This window comes from Thunnus albacares, chromosome 24 (genome assembly GCF_914725855.1).
Source record: "Thunnus albacares chromosome 24, fThuAlb1.1, whole genome shotgun sequence".
NCBI lineage: Eukaryota > Metazoa > Chordata > Actinopteri > Scombriformes > Scombridae > Thunnus > Thunnus albacares.
The window spans coordinates 19,621,321-19,639,175 of NC_058129.1; the positions used below are offsets into that span (position 1 = coordinate 19,621,321).

The 17,855-nt window shown below is 39.3% G+C and overlaps 1 protein-coding gene across 2 annotated transcripts; it reads left to right on the top strand.

Moving 5' to 3' along the window:
* The first annotated feature begins 7,243 nt into the window (after positions 1 to 7,243).
* On the top strand, positions 7,244 to 17,836 carry LOC122976100 (THAP domain-containing protein 5-like). Of its 2 annotated transcripts, XM_044344400.1 has the most exons (4): positions 7,248 to 7,485; positions 9,482 to 9,614; positions 10,755 to 10,856; positions 16,294 to 17,836. In XM_044344400.1, the coding sequence occupies exons 1-4, from the start codon at positions 7,421 to 7,423 to the stop codon at positions 16,555 to 16,557; spliced, it is 564 nt and encodes a 187-aa protein (XP_044200335.1). In that variant the 5' UTR covers positions 7,248 to 7,420; the 3' UTR covers positions 16,558 to 17,836. The 2 variants fall into 2 exon arrangements, with proteins under 2 accessions (XP_044200334.1, XP_044200335.1); XM_044344399.1 differs by having other exon boundaries at positions 7,244 to 7,485; positions 10,755 to 17,836.
* Positions 17,837 to 17,855: the final 19 nt, after the last annotated feature.

A 17,855-nucleotide genomic window follows, 5' to 3' on the forward strand; every position in this document is an offset into this window, starting at 1 on the left:
CTCTGCAGATTTTATGTGATCTTGATGAGGATCTGAATACTTCTTCCACTGCAGTATCAGAGAGAGGCTTAAATTGCTAACAGACATGTTTTAAGACATAAAAATATTCTACTTTCAATAATAATTACTGTCTAATATGGTTTTTCAACAAAAAAGGTTCAATTACCTTGTTAGAAATTCTTAAAGCATCCTTCTCCTTCATGTAAAATCTGTAAATATTGTTGATTTTTAAATTTTTTTGCTGGACATCAAATGTTTCCTTCTTCTCTGTAAAGTCCATTCTCAGTGTTTGTGCTCTGGATGCTTCAAGTTTCCACATCACAATTGTCTAATCTATTGGCCCCCTATGTCATAACTAACAAACCTAAATTGAACCAACATGTGTTTTTCAACTTAGGAAAACACATGAACCAGGACTGGTTGCAGATGTGCGGTGAACGATTGATTTCAAGATTCTCTGAATAACTTATAAGGCCTTAAATCCTGCATATCTGAGCTACTAAGCCCTTATACTACTGTGCAGTCACTTAGGTCTATGTGCCAAACTAAAAACCAAAGGCAACTGCGGTTTGGAACAGTCTCCCCACTTCCATCAGATCAGCTGAATCTGTTGACTGTTTCAAAAAACACCCGTGTGAGCTGTCTGTATGTGTTCTTGAATGTGTCTTTCATGGTTTTTGTGTCTTATTTTCTCTGTGTCCCAATGTCAATGTAAAGCACTTTGTAACCTGTGTTAAAAAAGGTGCTGTATAAATAAAGTTTTACTTACTTACTTATTTATGACCTTTTTTATATGCTGTAACCACATTGTTCTGCTTTAATTACGATGTCAGTTAGATGTTATCATCAGTTATCATCAGCCTGTAGCCAAACACAGCATATTTAGCAATATGACACTTTAATGCATTTGAATGATCTGTAAACCTGTTTTTGTTCTCTGCAGATTTTATGTGATCTTGATGAGGATCTGAATACTTCTTCCACTGCAGTATCAGAGAGAGGCTTAAATTGCTAACAGACATGTTTTAAGACATAAAAATATTCTACTTTCAATAATAATTACTGTCTAATATGGTTTTTCAACAAAAAAGGTTCAATTACCTTTTTAGAAATTCTTAAAGCATCCTTCTCCTTCATGTAAAATCTGTAAATATTGTTGATTTTTAAATTTTTCTGCTGGACCTCAAATGTTTCCTTCTTCTCTGTAAAGTCCATTCTCAGTGTTTGTGCTCTGGATGCTTCAAGTTTCCACATCACAATTGTCTAATCTATTGGCCCCCTATGTCATAACTAACGAACCTAAATTGAACCAACATGTGTTTTTCAACTTAGGAAAACACATGAACCAGGACTGGTTGCAGATGTGCGGTGAACGATTGATTTCAAGATTCTCTGAATAACTTATAAGGCCTTACACGGTTTAAATCCTGCATATCCGAGCTACTAAGCCCTTATACTACTGTGCAGTCACTTAGGTCTATGTGCCAAACTAAAAACCAAAGGCAACTGTGGTTTGGAACAGTCTCCCCACTTCCATCAGATCAGCTGAATCTGTTGACTGTTTCAAAAAACACCCGTGTGAGCTGTCTGTATGTGTTCTTGAATGTGTCTTTCATGGTTTTTGTGTCTTATTTTCTCTGTGTCCCAATGTCAATGTAAAGCACTTTGTAACCTGTGTTAAAAAAGGTGCTGTATAAATAAAGTTTTACTTACTTACTTATTTATGACCTTTTTTATATGCTGTAACCACATTGTTCTGCTTTAATTACGATGTCTTGCCAAGATCATAGACTTTGTCTGAAGATGAAATGAGTGTCTCGTCTGTTTTTTTTAAGAGGAAAAAGTCCAAATTCTCTGATTGCAGCTTCTTAAATGTGAATATTTTCTGGTTTCTTTAGTCTCTATGACAGTAAACTGAAGATCTTTGAGTTGTGGACAAAATATCATCTTGAATTTGGGAAAAACTGATCAACATTTTTCACTATTTTCTGACATTTTATGACCAAACAACAAATCGATCAATGGAGAAAATAATCAACAGATTAATCGATGATGAAAATAATGGTTAGTGGTGGATGGTCTGTCTGTTACTGTGTTCAAATCTGACTTTTCTGAATCATAATTACCAGTAATAGCAGGTAATAATTAATTTACGTAGAAATATTAACAGTATTTTCATTGAAAACATCCAAAAAATGGCCAAAAATAAATAAATTATGCTGATATTATAACTTCAACAAATATACAACAACATATTCTTTATACTGTGAACATTAGAAGAGATTTTACACATTATATTTAGTAAATGTCCGTTTTAGATTATTTATGATTGCTTGACCTTTGTGGTGCTTCTTGTTCTTTCTGTTGTAACATGAAGGCAAATTCCTAATATTGTATCTGAGGATGTATTATTGATCTGTTCAGTTTCACATGTGCAGTCAGTAAAGGTTTTGCTTTCAATGCACTTGATACACATATATGTGGTTCTCAAGATATAATAAGCAATCTGCTGTTCTGAACAGTCACTGCACTAATGCACTTACAATGGAAGTGACGGGGAACAAAATCCACAGTGATTCTTCTGTACAAAAATGTATTTAAAAGTTTATTGAAGCTAACAGGAAGCTTCAATATCTTTCAAAGTTAATAACTTTAGTGCCAGATTCCCTCTTTTTGTTGCTAATCCTTCCCCTGCAGCTGAACAAGAAAACACTGTCTGTCGAAGACACAAAGAGACGATGTTCTGCTTCTCTGTGTCTGTGTGTCTCTGAGCCGCTGTCGCCAAGTGGAGGAACTGTTGGGTCTCTATAAATTAAAGAGTTCGGTCTAGACCTGCTCCATGTGAAAAGTGCCCTGAGATGACTTGTTGTGATTTGGCGCTATATAAATAAAACTGAATTGAATTGAATTGAAGCCTTGATAGTTTATTGTTCATATTTAAACTGGAAAATCAAACCAGAGAGGGAGGGGAAAATCTAGCTTCCTAGAGTGAGAGAGAGCATGAATCAAGAGGCTTGTATGACATACAACTGTCATTTCTAATGATTTAGGGTGGAATTATACTCTGTAAGCTGTTAAATTCCTTCCAGTAAACAAGATGAACTGAAGCTCATCCTGGGCAGGGTCAGTACAAAATCTGAATCTTAATCTTAATCTTTTTCACAAATGGACGTCCCAGATGTATCCATCATCAGCAGAACGGCGCTCTGGGACTGGTCTGTGACTGGTTCAGTCTCTGACAAGAACACACAGTGGAGTTTAGTCTAACTAGAGGCTTCACCATAGCCAGACACCTGTTGTCTGAATTCATGAATTGTTTAGTGTCAGGATAAATCCCTTCAGCTGCCACCTGAATTTTTCTGGAATCTCCTGGCAGTGTTCCTCCAGAGCTCCTCCATCGGGACTGGCGTGTGGGTTTCCCTTATGATTTTATTTATTTATGTATTTATTTATGTATTTATTGGGACCATATACAGTGTTAAACATAAATATTACCATTTGATGTACTGTACCAGAGTTAGTTTACAGTACAAAGCAAAAAACACACAGGACACATAATACAAAAGACAAAGCTACACACAATAACACATCACATACACCCACAATGTCAACTAGAAATTAATAATGTAAGCTTGTCGAATTAATAGATTATTTGTGTTCATGAGACCATGAGATGAAATTCAGAGTCAGTGGTTACAGAGCTGAGTAGTTTTAGCAGATTTTTAAATTGCTTTTGAACGTACTGATGGAACTGCAACTCTTCATATCATCAGGTAAATGTTCCACTGAGTTGTGGCTTCACAGAGAAAGCTGACTGTCCAGATGCAGTGTGATGAAATGGTCCAATCTTGTATAGAGGAGATTCTGGAGGATCTAATAGAACTTACTGAGCGAGTGAACATAAAGTCACATCGTGGAGGAGGACAAACCATTTAACATGTTATAGGCACAAATCTGAGAATAATCTAAAATTAACAAAGTTCAGTAAATTGTATTTCTCCAGTATCCTATAGTGATGGAGATGCGTTGGCTTTTTGTCCAGAGTTTTTATAGTTTGTTTGTTTAAGGACTCAAGAGGTTTTATGGCTGTTTCTCCAGCCTGCCCCCAACATGTGATGCAATAAGACAAATGGGAAAGAATCATAGCTGCATGAATATCTGCAGCGTTCAAAGAGAGACAGTTTCTAATATGTCTAAAATGTGCTAAGTTGTACTTTATGGTTTTAACTGTTTTTTTTTTAAACATGTTTCTTAAAGTTCATATTTGGATCCAGTGTCACACCAAGATATTTAAAATCAGTAACTATGTCGAGTTTTTCACCTTTGATTAGAATATCAGCGTTAGGAGGTTGTACCATAGTCTTAGAGAAAAACATGCCTTTTGTCTTGTTTACATTTAGACTCAGACATGATTGATCAAGCAAATGTGTGATCCTTTCTTCATGTTACGGGACAATGAGTCACCAACATTGTATCCTATTGGATAAATATGAAGACATCCATGCCAGTGCTCTAGATGAGAAGATAAATTTAAAGAGTTTTGATATTAAAACATCATGAGCGACTGTGTCGAATGTGTAGGAATTTGTGCACTCAAATATTTTTATGATTTTTATGGGGGAATTATGAGTTATTATTGTGCACAACTCCAACATGAAATTATTCGTCCAGTGACTCATATTGATGTAGGTATATTAATAGGGACATAGTCGTCCTTGTTGTTGTTCAATTAGAATTACAATTGTTATTAATCTTAATAATGATTTTGCAAGGGTATAGTTCTTTTAAGGTTAAATGACTGAGATGCAAACACAAGAAAACACAAACAAGTCCACTTTAGTTACATACACATTTATCACTAATACTACAGCTACAAGTAATAAACACTACAACATTTTACAGACAAGACACAAGAAGGAAACTGGTACACAAGGCTATGGCTAGTGAATGAGTTGAATGCATGATGCAGAGTTATCTACTGTGTAGTTGGTATGAGAGACCTGATAAACAGAGCATGGCAGAAAGCAAGAAGCCAAAGTCAAAAGCAAGAACCAGCAAAAAGCAACAAGCAGCCCAAAAGAGCACCCTAAAAACAGCCTAGAGTCTCAGATAAGATACTGTTTTAAGGTTTGGGTCTGCCCGCCCAGAAGGTGCAACCTGGCCAATCCCAGAGGTTGCAGAGCTGTCTGGGGGAGCAGAGTCAGTCCCCTCCTGTCCACAGACAGGCGGGTACAGTTCTTGAATATAGTTACTCCATTAATTTAAGTATTTCCAATTTCACAATTGCATGACTCCTAATTTTACAATTCCGATTTGGTAGCTTTAGCGTTCTGAAAGTGAAACAACCAGAATGGTACGAAACATGATAGTGTTATTATGGATGATGAGATTATGCTAGTGGTACATTTCTTTGCTTAAAGGCAGTAGAATAACAGTCTAACTAAAACACATAAAGACACACATATGATGTACACACACATAAACATACAATCAACAACAATTAATTGTTCTTAGACAAGATCTAAAACTACATTTGTAAGTCCATGGGGTTTTACAGTCCTCTGTTCTCCTTGTTCTTCTTTGTGTGCTGTTTACACTCAGTCTGCTAAATGAATAGAGTGCCAGTAGTAGACAGACTCTTGCTTATTACAGTTTTTTCTGAATGCTTAAACACTAACAGTGATTCTTGAAGCACTATCTGTGAAACCATTAACACATTGGTCTCTACATTGCTACACTATTTGCCTTTCCATGTTGACACGAGTGAAAACACTTTTAGACAATGAGTTCACTTACAACTCAGAGCTTGATCACTATAAATCGGCCACAGGTAAACATCTGGTTTGGACAACAATGGAGGCCGATATTGACAGAGTAAGAGGGGCTTTTGTTGTTTGGGGAGTGTTAGAACATTTGTAAAAAAAAACAACAACCTTTTTCCTCTTAGTTGTGTTGATAGTGTGTTACATTTGATAATACACATCTATACTTTACGCATTTGAATACCTGTGTGTTTACTACATGTATGACTAAACTGCTAAAGTCCTGCACACAGAAAAAGCAAAAGACACAAGTGTTTTTCATTTCTACTATCAGTGTGTAGTTGGTACATCATGTACTTATTCAATTGTTGTTTTGTGTTGACACAAAAACACAATTTTAAAAAAAAAAAGTTTGAGGAGTTTTGATAGAATTGTTTGCTTTTGCAAGAGATGCATAATGTTAAGCTGCTTTGGTGTAAGATTGTGGAGTTAGTGTGCAGAGTTCACTCTGTAGTCAACAGGCTGTCTACTGCTGCCACCTACTGGACCATCTACCAAGTTCACAATATATCCACATTATGGCAAATTATATACAAGTCTGCAAGCCTGACAAGCCCGAGATTACGGACAAATCAAACCAAGAGGGTGTTCACGTAGCCTAAATATGAATGAATGATGTTTACAAATCCTATATGAATGAAAAGTTCACCCAGATGTGACAGTGAACAGTCACTTTACAAGTTTTATGGACAACCGCTCTGAAGTGAGACTATCGTTATTTACACAGTTACATTCAGTGTTTGTTTTTTGATGAATTACACGCCTGTGTGTGGCTCTGCATAAATGTAAACAAAAATAAACAAACAGTGGACCATACTCAATTTGTAATGACCGTAATAAGGTAAGCAAATAATTGAGGGATTTTTCCCAAAGTTTTCTAGTGTTTGGATCAAAAAAGCAGGTTCTATAGAATCAAACACTTTGAAAAAGTCAAAAGAAGTGGACGTAGTCAGACAGAAATCATTAATTAGAGCAGCCATGATTAACACCTGGCAGAAGGAATGAGACATTATGATAATATACAGAAGTCAGTTCATATTAAACTGTTTAAAGGAGGATATCCAAACCGCAGAGAGGTCATTAAGATTCAGACATGCAGGGTTTCACTCCACGTTATATATAATATCTGTGTCAGTATATAGAACACATTATCCTGCATTGTAGTAAATATAATTCAGAGAGGGAGACATTCAGAAATAGTATAAAATCACTACTGAGCTCAGGGCATGACTTCAGGAAAGTCAGGGTTGGTAAGTTATTTAATACAGGCAGGGTCAGGAAAGAGGGTGATTTTGTTGTTGTTGTTGTTTGTTTGTTTTCTACAGACCAATCAGTATTCAGATGATCTAATGTCAGGGCTCCGATACAGTAGGTGGCGGTATGCACCTTTACAGTTGGTTTGCGATCCGCCAATAAACACGAAGAAGAATAGGAAGCGGAAGAAGACGAAGAAGAAGACGCTATACATATCAGTTGCACTGTGTAACTTGCATTTGAATCGCGCTGAGCTGGTTTGAGGTCGTTGTCCGTGTTTTGGATCCTTTCGCAGTCTGTTTTAAGTTAACGAAAGTTAACTGTAACATTGCATACGCCTAAAAATGTCTTGCTCAGCGTTCGGTTGTACTAAAAGACCCTGTAAGGAGTCGAATCTTCAGTTTTTCCGGTAAGTACATCTTGTTTTAAGTCTTTTGTCACTACCAGAAATTACTGTCCCAGTTTATATCACAGGTAAGCACAGACTGTATAAAAATAATGTACTTAGCCACCGCGATCATTGGTTTGTGGGCTCCTGTTTTGAAGCCTTGAGTTTCGCATTTGACCGTCGCCATCTTGTTTTTTTGGAGCCAGAAGTGATGAGAAGTGACTGTTTAGATGAGCGTGTGGAGCTCGTGAAGAGCTCCGCAGGGTCAAACTAACGTAAATGTTCCGTACAGATTAACTTTTCCCGCCGATCGCTAAATAAATACCCTCAGGCCGTGAATAAAACATGTCTGTGTTATGTTCATTTCTCCCTCTTTCATCCCCGACTGAGACAAAGACCCTCCGCCATTAGTTCCCGTGAGATTTCTTTACGTTCACTACGCTTCAAAATGGAGGTAGGGCTCCGGTCCAGACTGCAGCCTGGATGGGGAGACGACTAGAACACCGAAAACGTACATTTGGACTTAATTTATGCCTCTCACAGTACTGCAGTCTGTATGAAATGATTGTTATGTCACCACAAGTTGTTAAATATATTAGCTTTTGTTGAATACATGACTTGAATGGGCATTTTTAACGTTATTTCCAGGCGATGACCACTTGGCGCCATTTTCACCCTGCTCGATGTTTTTTATTCCCAAAATGGCGAAGTCACGACCCGCACTACTCTGCCTCTGATGGGCTTACCCTGATATTGTTAAGCTAACTCTAACCAATCTCACTCCTCGTGCCTACACCTAACCAACGAAGGCACCGAGTACCAGCCAATCAGAGACAGAGTAGGGTGGGTCATGACTTCGCCATTTTGGGAATAAATATTTGGCGTACAGAGGAGCGCTTGGCTTTGACGCCAATATGACATAGTGGCCAAAACATGTAATTACAACGTCATGTGAAGCAATTGGGCCTAAAAAACTTTTTCTCATAGGCTTACATTGTGCAAGAAACACCTGTAAATCAGTGGATACATTCTTTTTAGGGCCACAACCCCTGAGAAATGACTTGCTTCACTATCAGAATTCGGTCCGATTACATTTAGAAAGTCTAGAGGAGCTGCATGATTGAATTGTTTTATCCCAGTTCATGTCAGCCGGAGGACTAAACTGGAAGTTAACCGTCTCAGCTGATGGAAGTCTCAAGTGAGCGTGCTCAATGGGTGCACGCCGCCCATAGAGCATTGCAGTATGTTTTCATCCGGGTAGTTTATTTGCAGCAGGAAGTGCCACTGAGCAACTTTCATAGGAATGAACGGAGCCCCGTGAACTGACTGACGATAAAATCCGCACTCATTCATGTCCTCTTATTGAAAGCTAAAGGCATTTCTAGGCTTGTTCATGTTGCATCTTCTCTAATTCTTCATAACAAAACTGACCCAGCTGTCCAAGATGGCCGACCCAGCTTTGCATGCATTACTCGGATCACTCAGTGGTCCTTTAATGTAAATTAATAAAACTGTCCACGTGGACGTTGTGATAGTTCAGGTTAACGAGACAGTAACTTTACCTTTCTGTGTTGTCATTAGGTAGCACTGATATGGAACACAGATTGATGTACAAACTAGACATTTTGGTCCAATCTGGGTTCCATATACTGAATACCTGTCATATCTATCAAGTTAAACAGTCGAGAAAAAGTTGTTCTCTCGCGCTCTCCAATGGTAACGTGGCGTTGTACAGCCTGTTGTTCATGTAGCTACTGTATGATGTGTAGACGTCTAATCATCATGGAATAATAAGCCAATGAGTTTACTACATTTAGTGAGAAGATCCTGATGTTCACCAGCAGGCAGATGGAAGGCGACAGCTTTTTGGATGTTTCCTTTTTAATCGACCCAAATATTGTGACAAGACTGGACAATCAAATGATGTCATTGTGATGTCATGTTTGTTGTTATGTGGTTCCTGCGGTTAGTGCCAACTGTCATCATCTAAACTCTTTCATTTTAATTTTTCCAACAGATTTCCGTTGAGTGATCACGCCAGGCTGAAGCGATGGATAATTAATGTGAGGAGAAAGAACTGGACCCCGTCGAGCTCGTCACGCCTGTGCTGTAATCACTTTGAGGAGGATCAGTTCTTCATAGACAAGAAGGTAGACGGATACATTTTTATGCTCTAATTACACAGTGAATTTACTTAATGTGGTGAAAGTGGCTGAAATATAAAACCTGACATGGTGACTCTTCAGAAGAAATGAATCAGAACGTGTGGATAACAACATGTACTGAAATCATCAGACACCTGTCATGATGCCTTTTTCATTTTTACCAACGTCAGCACAGTTTCATCACAACTACAATTTGATGCACATGCAAATGTAACGTCATTATGATTTCAATGCTCCTGTTTAATGGGAATAGTTGTTTTTTTTAATATAGGCCTAAATGGTTATGAAATTTGCGGTTTTCTTTCTATTTTGTATGTTACTATTGTTTTCTGGTCTAAAGTCTAAAATGTTTGAGAATTAGGATAACCACCCTTAATAAGTCTGTACTTAAACCTGCAGTGTGATACTTTTACATATAAATGAACGTCCACTATATCGAAGCTAAACAAGTTCACACAAAGCTGATTAAGCCTTTCATCGCCAGGTAAATCTCTCTGTATTTCACAGTAAACAGAGTTTTTAAATCTGGTGTTTGGGGCGACTGCACCGCACTGGTGCACCGGTAGTGATGTATTTTACATCAACCAGCAATGACTGGTTTGCAAGAGCTGAACAGAGGAGAAGCCATGGAACAAGAACCGGAGATGGCATTGGAGGCGGGACTCCGTTCATTACCATTAAAGTTGTTCAGTGGCACATGAAGCCAAAAAAGGGGGGCCAGACAAGCCAAATATCCCTGTAAAGTAATTACCCGAATGAAAACATTCTGCACATGCCCACTGAGCCGCCTAACTTCCAGTTTAGTCCTCCTGATTCAATCGTCTGGCTTCTCTAGACTTTCCAAATGTTATCAGACCGAATGGATCAAATTCTGATGGTGAGATGAGTCTTTTCACAGGGGTTGTGATGTTCAAAAAATATTATCCACTGTTTAACAGCCAGTAGCGACAGCAGTGAGGAGGCATATGTCATAAACATGCGTTGACAATGTTTTTGTAATTACTCTCCCTGCTAGAAGGGGAAGAAAAAAGTTCTGCACTGCAGGTTTAAATCACAAAAAGCTTCATAAATAGTGATCACATGTATCACAATCTGCCTACTGATGTTTTCTGTGTTGACCATTAGGGCAAGAGGAGGCTGAAGGACACCGCTGTGCCGACCATTTTCAACTTTCCACCTTATTTGTTGAAAAAGAAAGAAACTACCAAGGCCACACGGATCAAGTCGGTAAGTATGACTATGAAGGTAAGTGACTGTTCAGTTTCTACTACTGTCCCTTCATGTTCTGCACCTGGATTTATTGCTCATTATGACTGGCGAGAACCTATCACATCTTTGTGCTCTGTGTTTGATAATGAGGCCGATACTGAAATGGACAACAGAGATAGTGTTGGCGATCTTTCTGCTGAATATAACATCATCACTGTGAAGGAAGAGCCTGATGATGAGATCAGTATCTGTCCTGAAAACACAGTTATGGTCAAAACTGATGCTGATGAGGTCGTCTCTGGTGACAGAACTGAGCATACCACAAGCCAAGACTCTCAAACAATTACGCATGATCATAGCTATCTCTGCACGAAACCACCGCAACCCTCTGTGTGCACAGATCACAGCTACATCGGCTCTGAGTCTCCCAGAACACTCAAACGTAAAGTACATGCAGTACAGGAACAGCTGGTCGCAGCTCGCAAAAAGCTGAAGTTGAAGTGTCAGCAGACGAGGAGACTGAAGTCAAGACTCTTGACCTTGAAAGATCTGATAAAGGTTCTCCGGAAAAAATTGGAGCAAAAAAACTATCAACAAATTTAGGGCAAGAGCTTCATAAATACCTTTTACATCAAAAACTGCATTAATTTCAACAGTTTTACTATCCATCAACAACACTGGAAAGATGTATAAAAGAATGTAATAAATGGATGAATTACATAATAAAGTGAGAAAATTGCAATCAACTGTAAATACTTTAAAAAATAAAAAAATACAGCTGTGGATGAAGGTAAAGGTGAACTTAACTCACAGAACAAGTTTGCATAATGAAAGAGGTACAACGCAACATAAATTTTAGTAACAAGTATAAATTACAGTAAAAATGGAAACCACATAAAAGTAATAGTTCATATATAGCTTAAGAGTGCTTGGAGCAGCAGTCTGTACACTCAGTGAGTAAAGTGCAAAGCCTGGTTGAAGGAATAAAAGCTGCCTTAACAGTTAACATGAGCATGGTGCAACAGTCTGTAGGTTGTCTGTAAAAGCAATCGCAGCAGTCCATAAGTAATGGAGGTAAGGTGCAAAAAGTCCAAGAGCCATTATTGATCATGAGTCCTGGTGTTGCAGACAGTTCATGTGTAGCAGGCTCACAGCTTGGTGGAAGAAGCTGCTCTGAAGTCTAATCATGTGAACAGTTCATGTGAAGTCGTCATGAAAGGGACAAAAACCTGACTCAGTCTTTGAATGTGAATTTGCTCCAGTAACAAGCTCTATAAATAAGTGATGCTCTTGGAACAGCACACCGATATCAACTATAATAACTGAGAACTATGAACTCTAACGTTTTAAAGTATTTACAATTTGTTACAGCTATGTCTGACATGGGGGCAGAGTGTCGAAGACCATGGTGGTAAGACTGGGATGGTAAGGGAATCGTTGGACAGTGTTATGGCCAAGAGTTTTAAATAATAAGAAAAGAGAACCTATATTAACAAAAATAACACTCATCACATAAGGCATGACATTGCGGGCTATGTTTGGGCTTAAAAAATCCATTAAGGCTCAACTTCAACAGTGAACAAACTGTCAGACATGAATATTTCACTGTTGCTGAAGTCGGGCTGTCATTTCCCCTGGTGGTGAAATGAACTCCATCGCAGGAGTGTCAAACTTTATGTGAGGGTGATGTACAAAGCTGCCACTTAAACAATGAACGTATGTGGCCATAACACTGTCCTCAAACCTGCGAGCCTTGTCGGTCTTCCCTGGATTGGCACCATCCTTCCACCTGCATCTCTGGGTGATGCCAGACAGGATGATCTTCATGTCTGTATACTGCAGGTGGTGGTGATGCGGATCCTCCTTCATTGCTGCGATGAGGTTGACGTTTGATGTAGCTGTCCCCAATGATCCACACTGAGGCTGGATGGGAAAAAAACATTTTAATAGTGTGGAATGTGTCCATATTGTAGCCTATAGAGGAAAAAGTACTCTTATTAGATTATTAGATGAGCTCCACACAGTTATCTGAAAATACATTATCCCCTCGGCTTAGTTGTAAAGAACAGTCTGCTGTACTGTTTTACATTAAATAGTCATAGAAAAGTAACTATTTCTCATGTCTGTGGCATTGTGTGGGTGCTCATGCCATGATGGTTCCCAGCACTCAGTAACTTCACTTTTTCTATAAGGAGAAAGAATCTTTCCAATAGATGATGATGATGATGCCCGTCATCAACAATGAAAAGGACCTGGAAAAAAAAAGCATATAAACACAAAACCAAAGAATGTTAATATTAACGCACACTCACATGAACTGGACTTCATTCATTTAACTGGGAGAATACACATTAATCAATAACAGTGTTCTCTGGTGTAACGTTAACTTAGTGAAATGAGCAAATTTCCATCTGCTGGCTCTTGAACGAACAGCACGTCCAGCAACAACAGTTAGCAAAACTGTAATGATGTTATTGTTCCATTATGGTAAATGAATTGAAATCTACAGGAAACTTATAGCTAATAGTTAGCCAACGTAAATTGACGACATTGACAAACCCCATTTTGTATTTTGCTGTCGCTGTTAACACTCACTAAGTTGGGCAACGTATCCTCAGATTTGAAGAACTAATTTTAAAACACAATGTGAGAGTATGTTTTACCATAAGTGGTTACACACAGTTTATTGTTAACTTACACACAATAACTTAATCTACAATAACGTTACAAGGTTAGTCCTCTTTTATGTAACATTTGCCAAATGTGGACATGTATGCAATTAGCTCCTAAGATTAGCTATAGTTTCCACAATCATATTCTGAAAGCTAACTTTGTTAGCAGCGACTTTGCACGGTGTAGCCAGGAGGTGATGGGTGATGTCATGGTGGCTACGTCCACTTATGTTATATAGTCTATACTCCTAACTTGCAATTTCAGCCTTCCTTAGAGTTAGCAGAGGTATCTGCATCTTTATGGGCTTTGAATAAAATCCTTGTAGGCTTTGTAGTCTCAGCTCTTCACAAAGTAACACTGATACCAAATGCAGTTTTGCCACGAATAAAGCAATACCATCTACCTGAAGAAGCAATTAAAGGCATTAAACCTGTAATTAATTTTCTTCTAGAAAAGGGTGTATTGGTACCTACTTCATATCCTTGTAATACACCCATTCTCCCCATTCCTAAAGCCAGCAGACCTGGAGAATGACGCTTCATGCAAGACCTTAAAGCAGTGAACTCAACTGATGCAGCCAAACCCATTGTACCTGATATTAACTCCATTTTGGCCTCATTGCCTTCAAATTCCAATTTTCAGCTTTTTTCTGAATATCACTGCACCCTGAAAGCCAAAACCTTTTTTGCTTTCACTTTTGAGGGTCAGCAATACACATTCACAAGGGCACCTCAAGGACTCCTGGAGTCCCTTTCTATATATGCTGCTGGGGTAAAGAGGGACCTTGATGACCTTGTGCTCTCTGGTGTTAGTACGTAGCTCCACTATGCTGATGATCTGATGGCTTGCCGCTCTGAAGAAGCCTGCTAAAGAGACTCTGTTCTCCTTCTAAGGTGCACAGTTCAAAAAAACGACACCGAGCATCACCACTGAAGTTATGTCAGCAGAGAGTCAACTACTTGGGGGAAAATGGTCGCCGCCTCCTCTCACCAGACAGTTAAACTGCTGTCAGCAGTGCCTCCTCCACATAAGTGAAGATGTGCTCCTTCTTGGGCATGATGAATTACTGCAGGCATTGGATCCATGGTTACACTGCAGTGGACTCTGGACTCTGCCCCTGAACCCACTCAGTGGACTGAAAGCATGACATCTGCTATCAGAGACTTGAAAACTGCTCTCACATCAGCACCAGCCATGGGTTTGCCAGACAACAATACGCCTTTGCATCTGTATGTGTGTGAGTCTAACGGCTTCACCTCGGGCATCTTGGTTCAGAAACATGTCTCTCATTATCGTCCAGTGGCTTTCTATTCTTCTAGGCTGCCTCCTGTAGTGCAGGGGATGCCAGCGTGCTTACCAGCTGTTGCAGCGACAGCTAGTAGCTTTTGTTCCACATGCTGTATTGCACATTTTGAACATGACTGCTGCACGTAGGTCAGGCTATGAAGCGATCATTCTGTTCAGCTCTGCCATTTCAGTTTATAGAGCCCCACCTTAAAATCCAGCTACTATGCTCCCATTGATTCATATGGACGATGAGCTACTTACACATGACTACAAGACATTGATTGGTTTAATGCAAAGCCCTGTTCCAAATTATGATTTGATTTTCTTTTGTGATGGATCAGTAATGCGTCCCTCAGACACTCAATATCTTCCTGGTTACGCCGTTGCCGCTGAAGCAGGTGTAGTAGAGGCACATGTCAGCTCTCATATCTAATCTATTGAAAGCTGTTCTTGTCCTTTCACTTGGCTATTGTAAAATACTCTGCACACACAGGTAGTACTGATTCTGTTTCTAATGGTAACATGTTAGAAGACAGTGCTGCCAAACAAGCCACGCTTAACCCATCCTCTGTTGTACTTCAATGTGCATCCTTACAACCTCCTGTTCTTTTGCCACTCGCCTCACTACATGATGTCGCGGGTGCCCAATCCTGCGCTGACGGTTGTCAGAAAACGTTGGAAAACAAGGGTTGTACACAGAGTCCGGCTTGTGGCTCCACCCTGATGTGTTAGCCCAGGTCGCACACATGTAGGGAAAAGTTGGATGGATCATGTGAGCTGAACCCAATAGAGATGCACAGTATGCCTACAAAACAACAAATGTAACTAAACAGTAAGACATGACCATCTACCGCCAACATCAGGACCGTTGGTAAATATGCAAATAGACTTTACCTCCAAGTCAGGGATATAAGCGTCTTCTGATTGTTGTAGATCAGTTCTCAAAATCGATTAAAGTGTTTCCCACAAGAAGAGAAGAGACAGCAACAGTGATAAAATGTCTAATGAAAGAAATAATTCCAAAGGGAATTAACAGTGATAGAGAGAACTCTTTCACATGTAAAGCTTTCCAGCAGCTGAGCAAAGTGTAGGAATAGATTGGAAGTTGCATGTTCCTTATCATCCCCAGAGCTCAGGACAGGACAAAAGTTGCCTAAAACCATGCAAATGATTTAAAGTAGCCAGAACCTTTGCCGTTGGTGCTGTACTCCATCAGATGCACACCTAACAGAACAACGGGGTTAAGTCCACATGAAGTGCTCATGTGAAGATCTCCTGAACGTCCACAGGTGTGAGCCTGCCGCTGACATCTCACCGTGCTACCCTGGTATGGACAGAAGAGTCTATGGTCGACTATGTGCTAACCATAACCAACATTTTGAGAAAGTTTCATATACAGGTTGCTGCAGGAGCCGGGAAAGGAGGCTATCCATCCTTCTAAACCAGGAGACTTTGAGTTTGTGAAATCACTAGATAAAGTGTTTCTGTCTTCCAGGTGGAAAGGTTCCTACCAAGTGCTGCGGACCACGAGGACCCTCCTGAAAGTGGAAGGGAAGCCAGAATGGATCCATGCATCAAGGTGCCGGAGAGTTTCCTCTACGCAGCCGCGCTCCTTCTCTTTGCCACAGGCAGCGGTCGGCCTTCATCATCATCATCAAGGATGACGACGGGAGAGGATCACCTGAGCACAAAGGCTCAGCGGACTGTGACACGGACGAGGACGGTTGGAACGTGTGCGCTCACGTATTCACAACGCTGACAGCTGTCCTGTTCCTTCACACACACCAAATGTGAAGAGTGTTCGCACTTCAGCAGCACTGGAAGACAAAAACAATCCTTACAGAAGTAAATAAAGCTCGTTACTGGACATCAGAGGACAACAGCTACTATGATACTGTTAATCCAGCTCTGTTAATGATGAAAGACTATGCAAGTAACAGAAATCTGACTGACTGACTTCAACTCATTCCAGTTCCATTCACCAGAGCGGACTGGAGCGTGTTTGACTGGTATGAACTGGGTGAACAGTTGAATGAAACTAACCAAGGAGGTTATTTTCCATCACACTCCTCCTGTCCCAGATACACAGAGAGAAGCAGTTTGTTTCATTGTTTTAATCTGTATTATCGACCTCCAGGTGTCAATGTCTAAAAAACACAATAGAGGTTCTTTTCAACAAAGTTAATTTGTTTCTTGAACAAACTAGTCGCTCGTCCAGTCGACAGGTGTTCAGTTTGTCAGCTTTATTTTTTAATTTTATTTTTATTCTTAGTCCTTGTTAGTTTTTTATCGTATTTAGTTAATCTCATCCTGTTTTAAGTCAAGTTTTAGTTGACTGTTGGGCATCTTAGTCAATAAAAACTTTATCTATTCTAGTGTTGTTTTACTCAATGAAAACTGTCTTAATGAGTTTGGTTTGGCTATAAAACAGCTGTAACACATCATCTTACTAGTTGGCTTAATATAGCTTAAAAAAAAAAACAGCTTGACGTTTCCACGGAGACGTTTACCTACCTCAGTTTCTTTGTGATGAGCCTTAATGTGTCTCTTCAGGTTTGTGGTATTCTTACCACAGTTCTTACCTTTTTATTATTGTTTCTCTTCTGATAAAGCGATGCATTCAGTTTTTGTTTTCTCAGCATATTTGAAGCATATCTCAGTTTTTCTTAACATATCTGATGCATCCACAGCCGTACAGACCTAGCTCATGACACGTCACAGGGTTTAGCAGAATTACAGAGTGCATGGATTGGATCCAGTGGGAGACTTAATGGGAGTATTTGGGGATCAGCAATCATGTGTTTGATCCTTGTGTCAGTAGCAGGAGTGATGGTACTGTTCAGTCAATGCAGTGAAATTAGCTGATAATTTTGTATTTCAAATATTGTTTGAGTCTTTGATGCTTTCCTGTTTTTCAGCTCGACTAGAGAATTGTAATATCGATTAGAAACAGAGTAAAGTTCAGTTTTCTTTTGGTCCATTTTACTTTATGTATCTGGAATTTGTCAAAAATGATAAAGGTTGGATTAAAAAGTGAACTTTCTTGTCCTTTGAGTT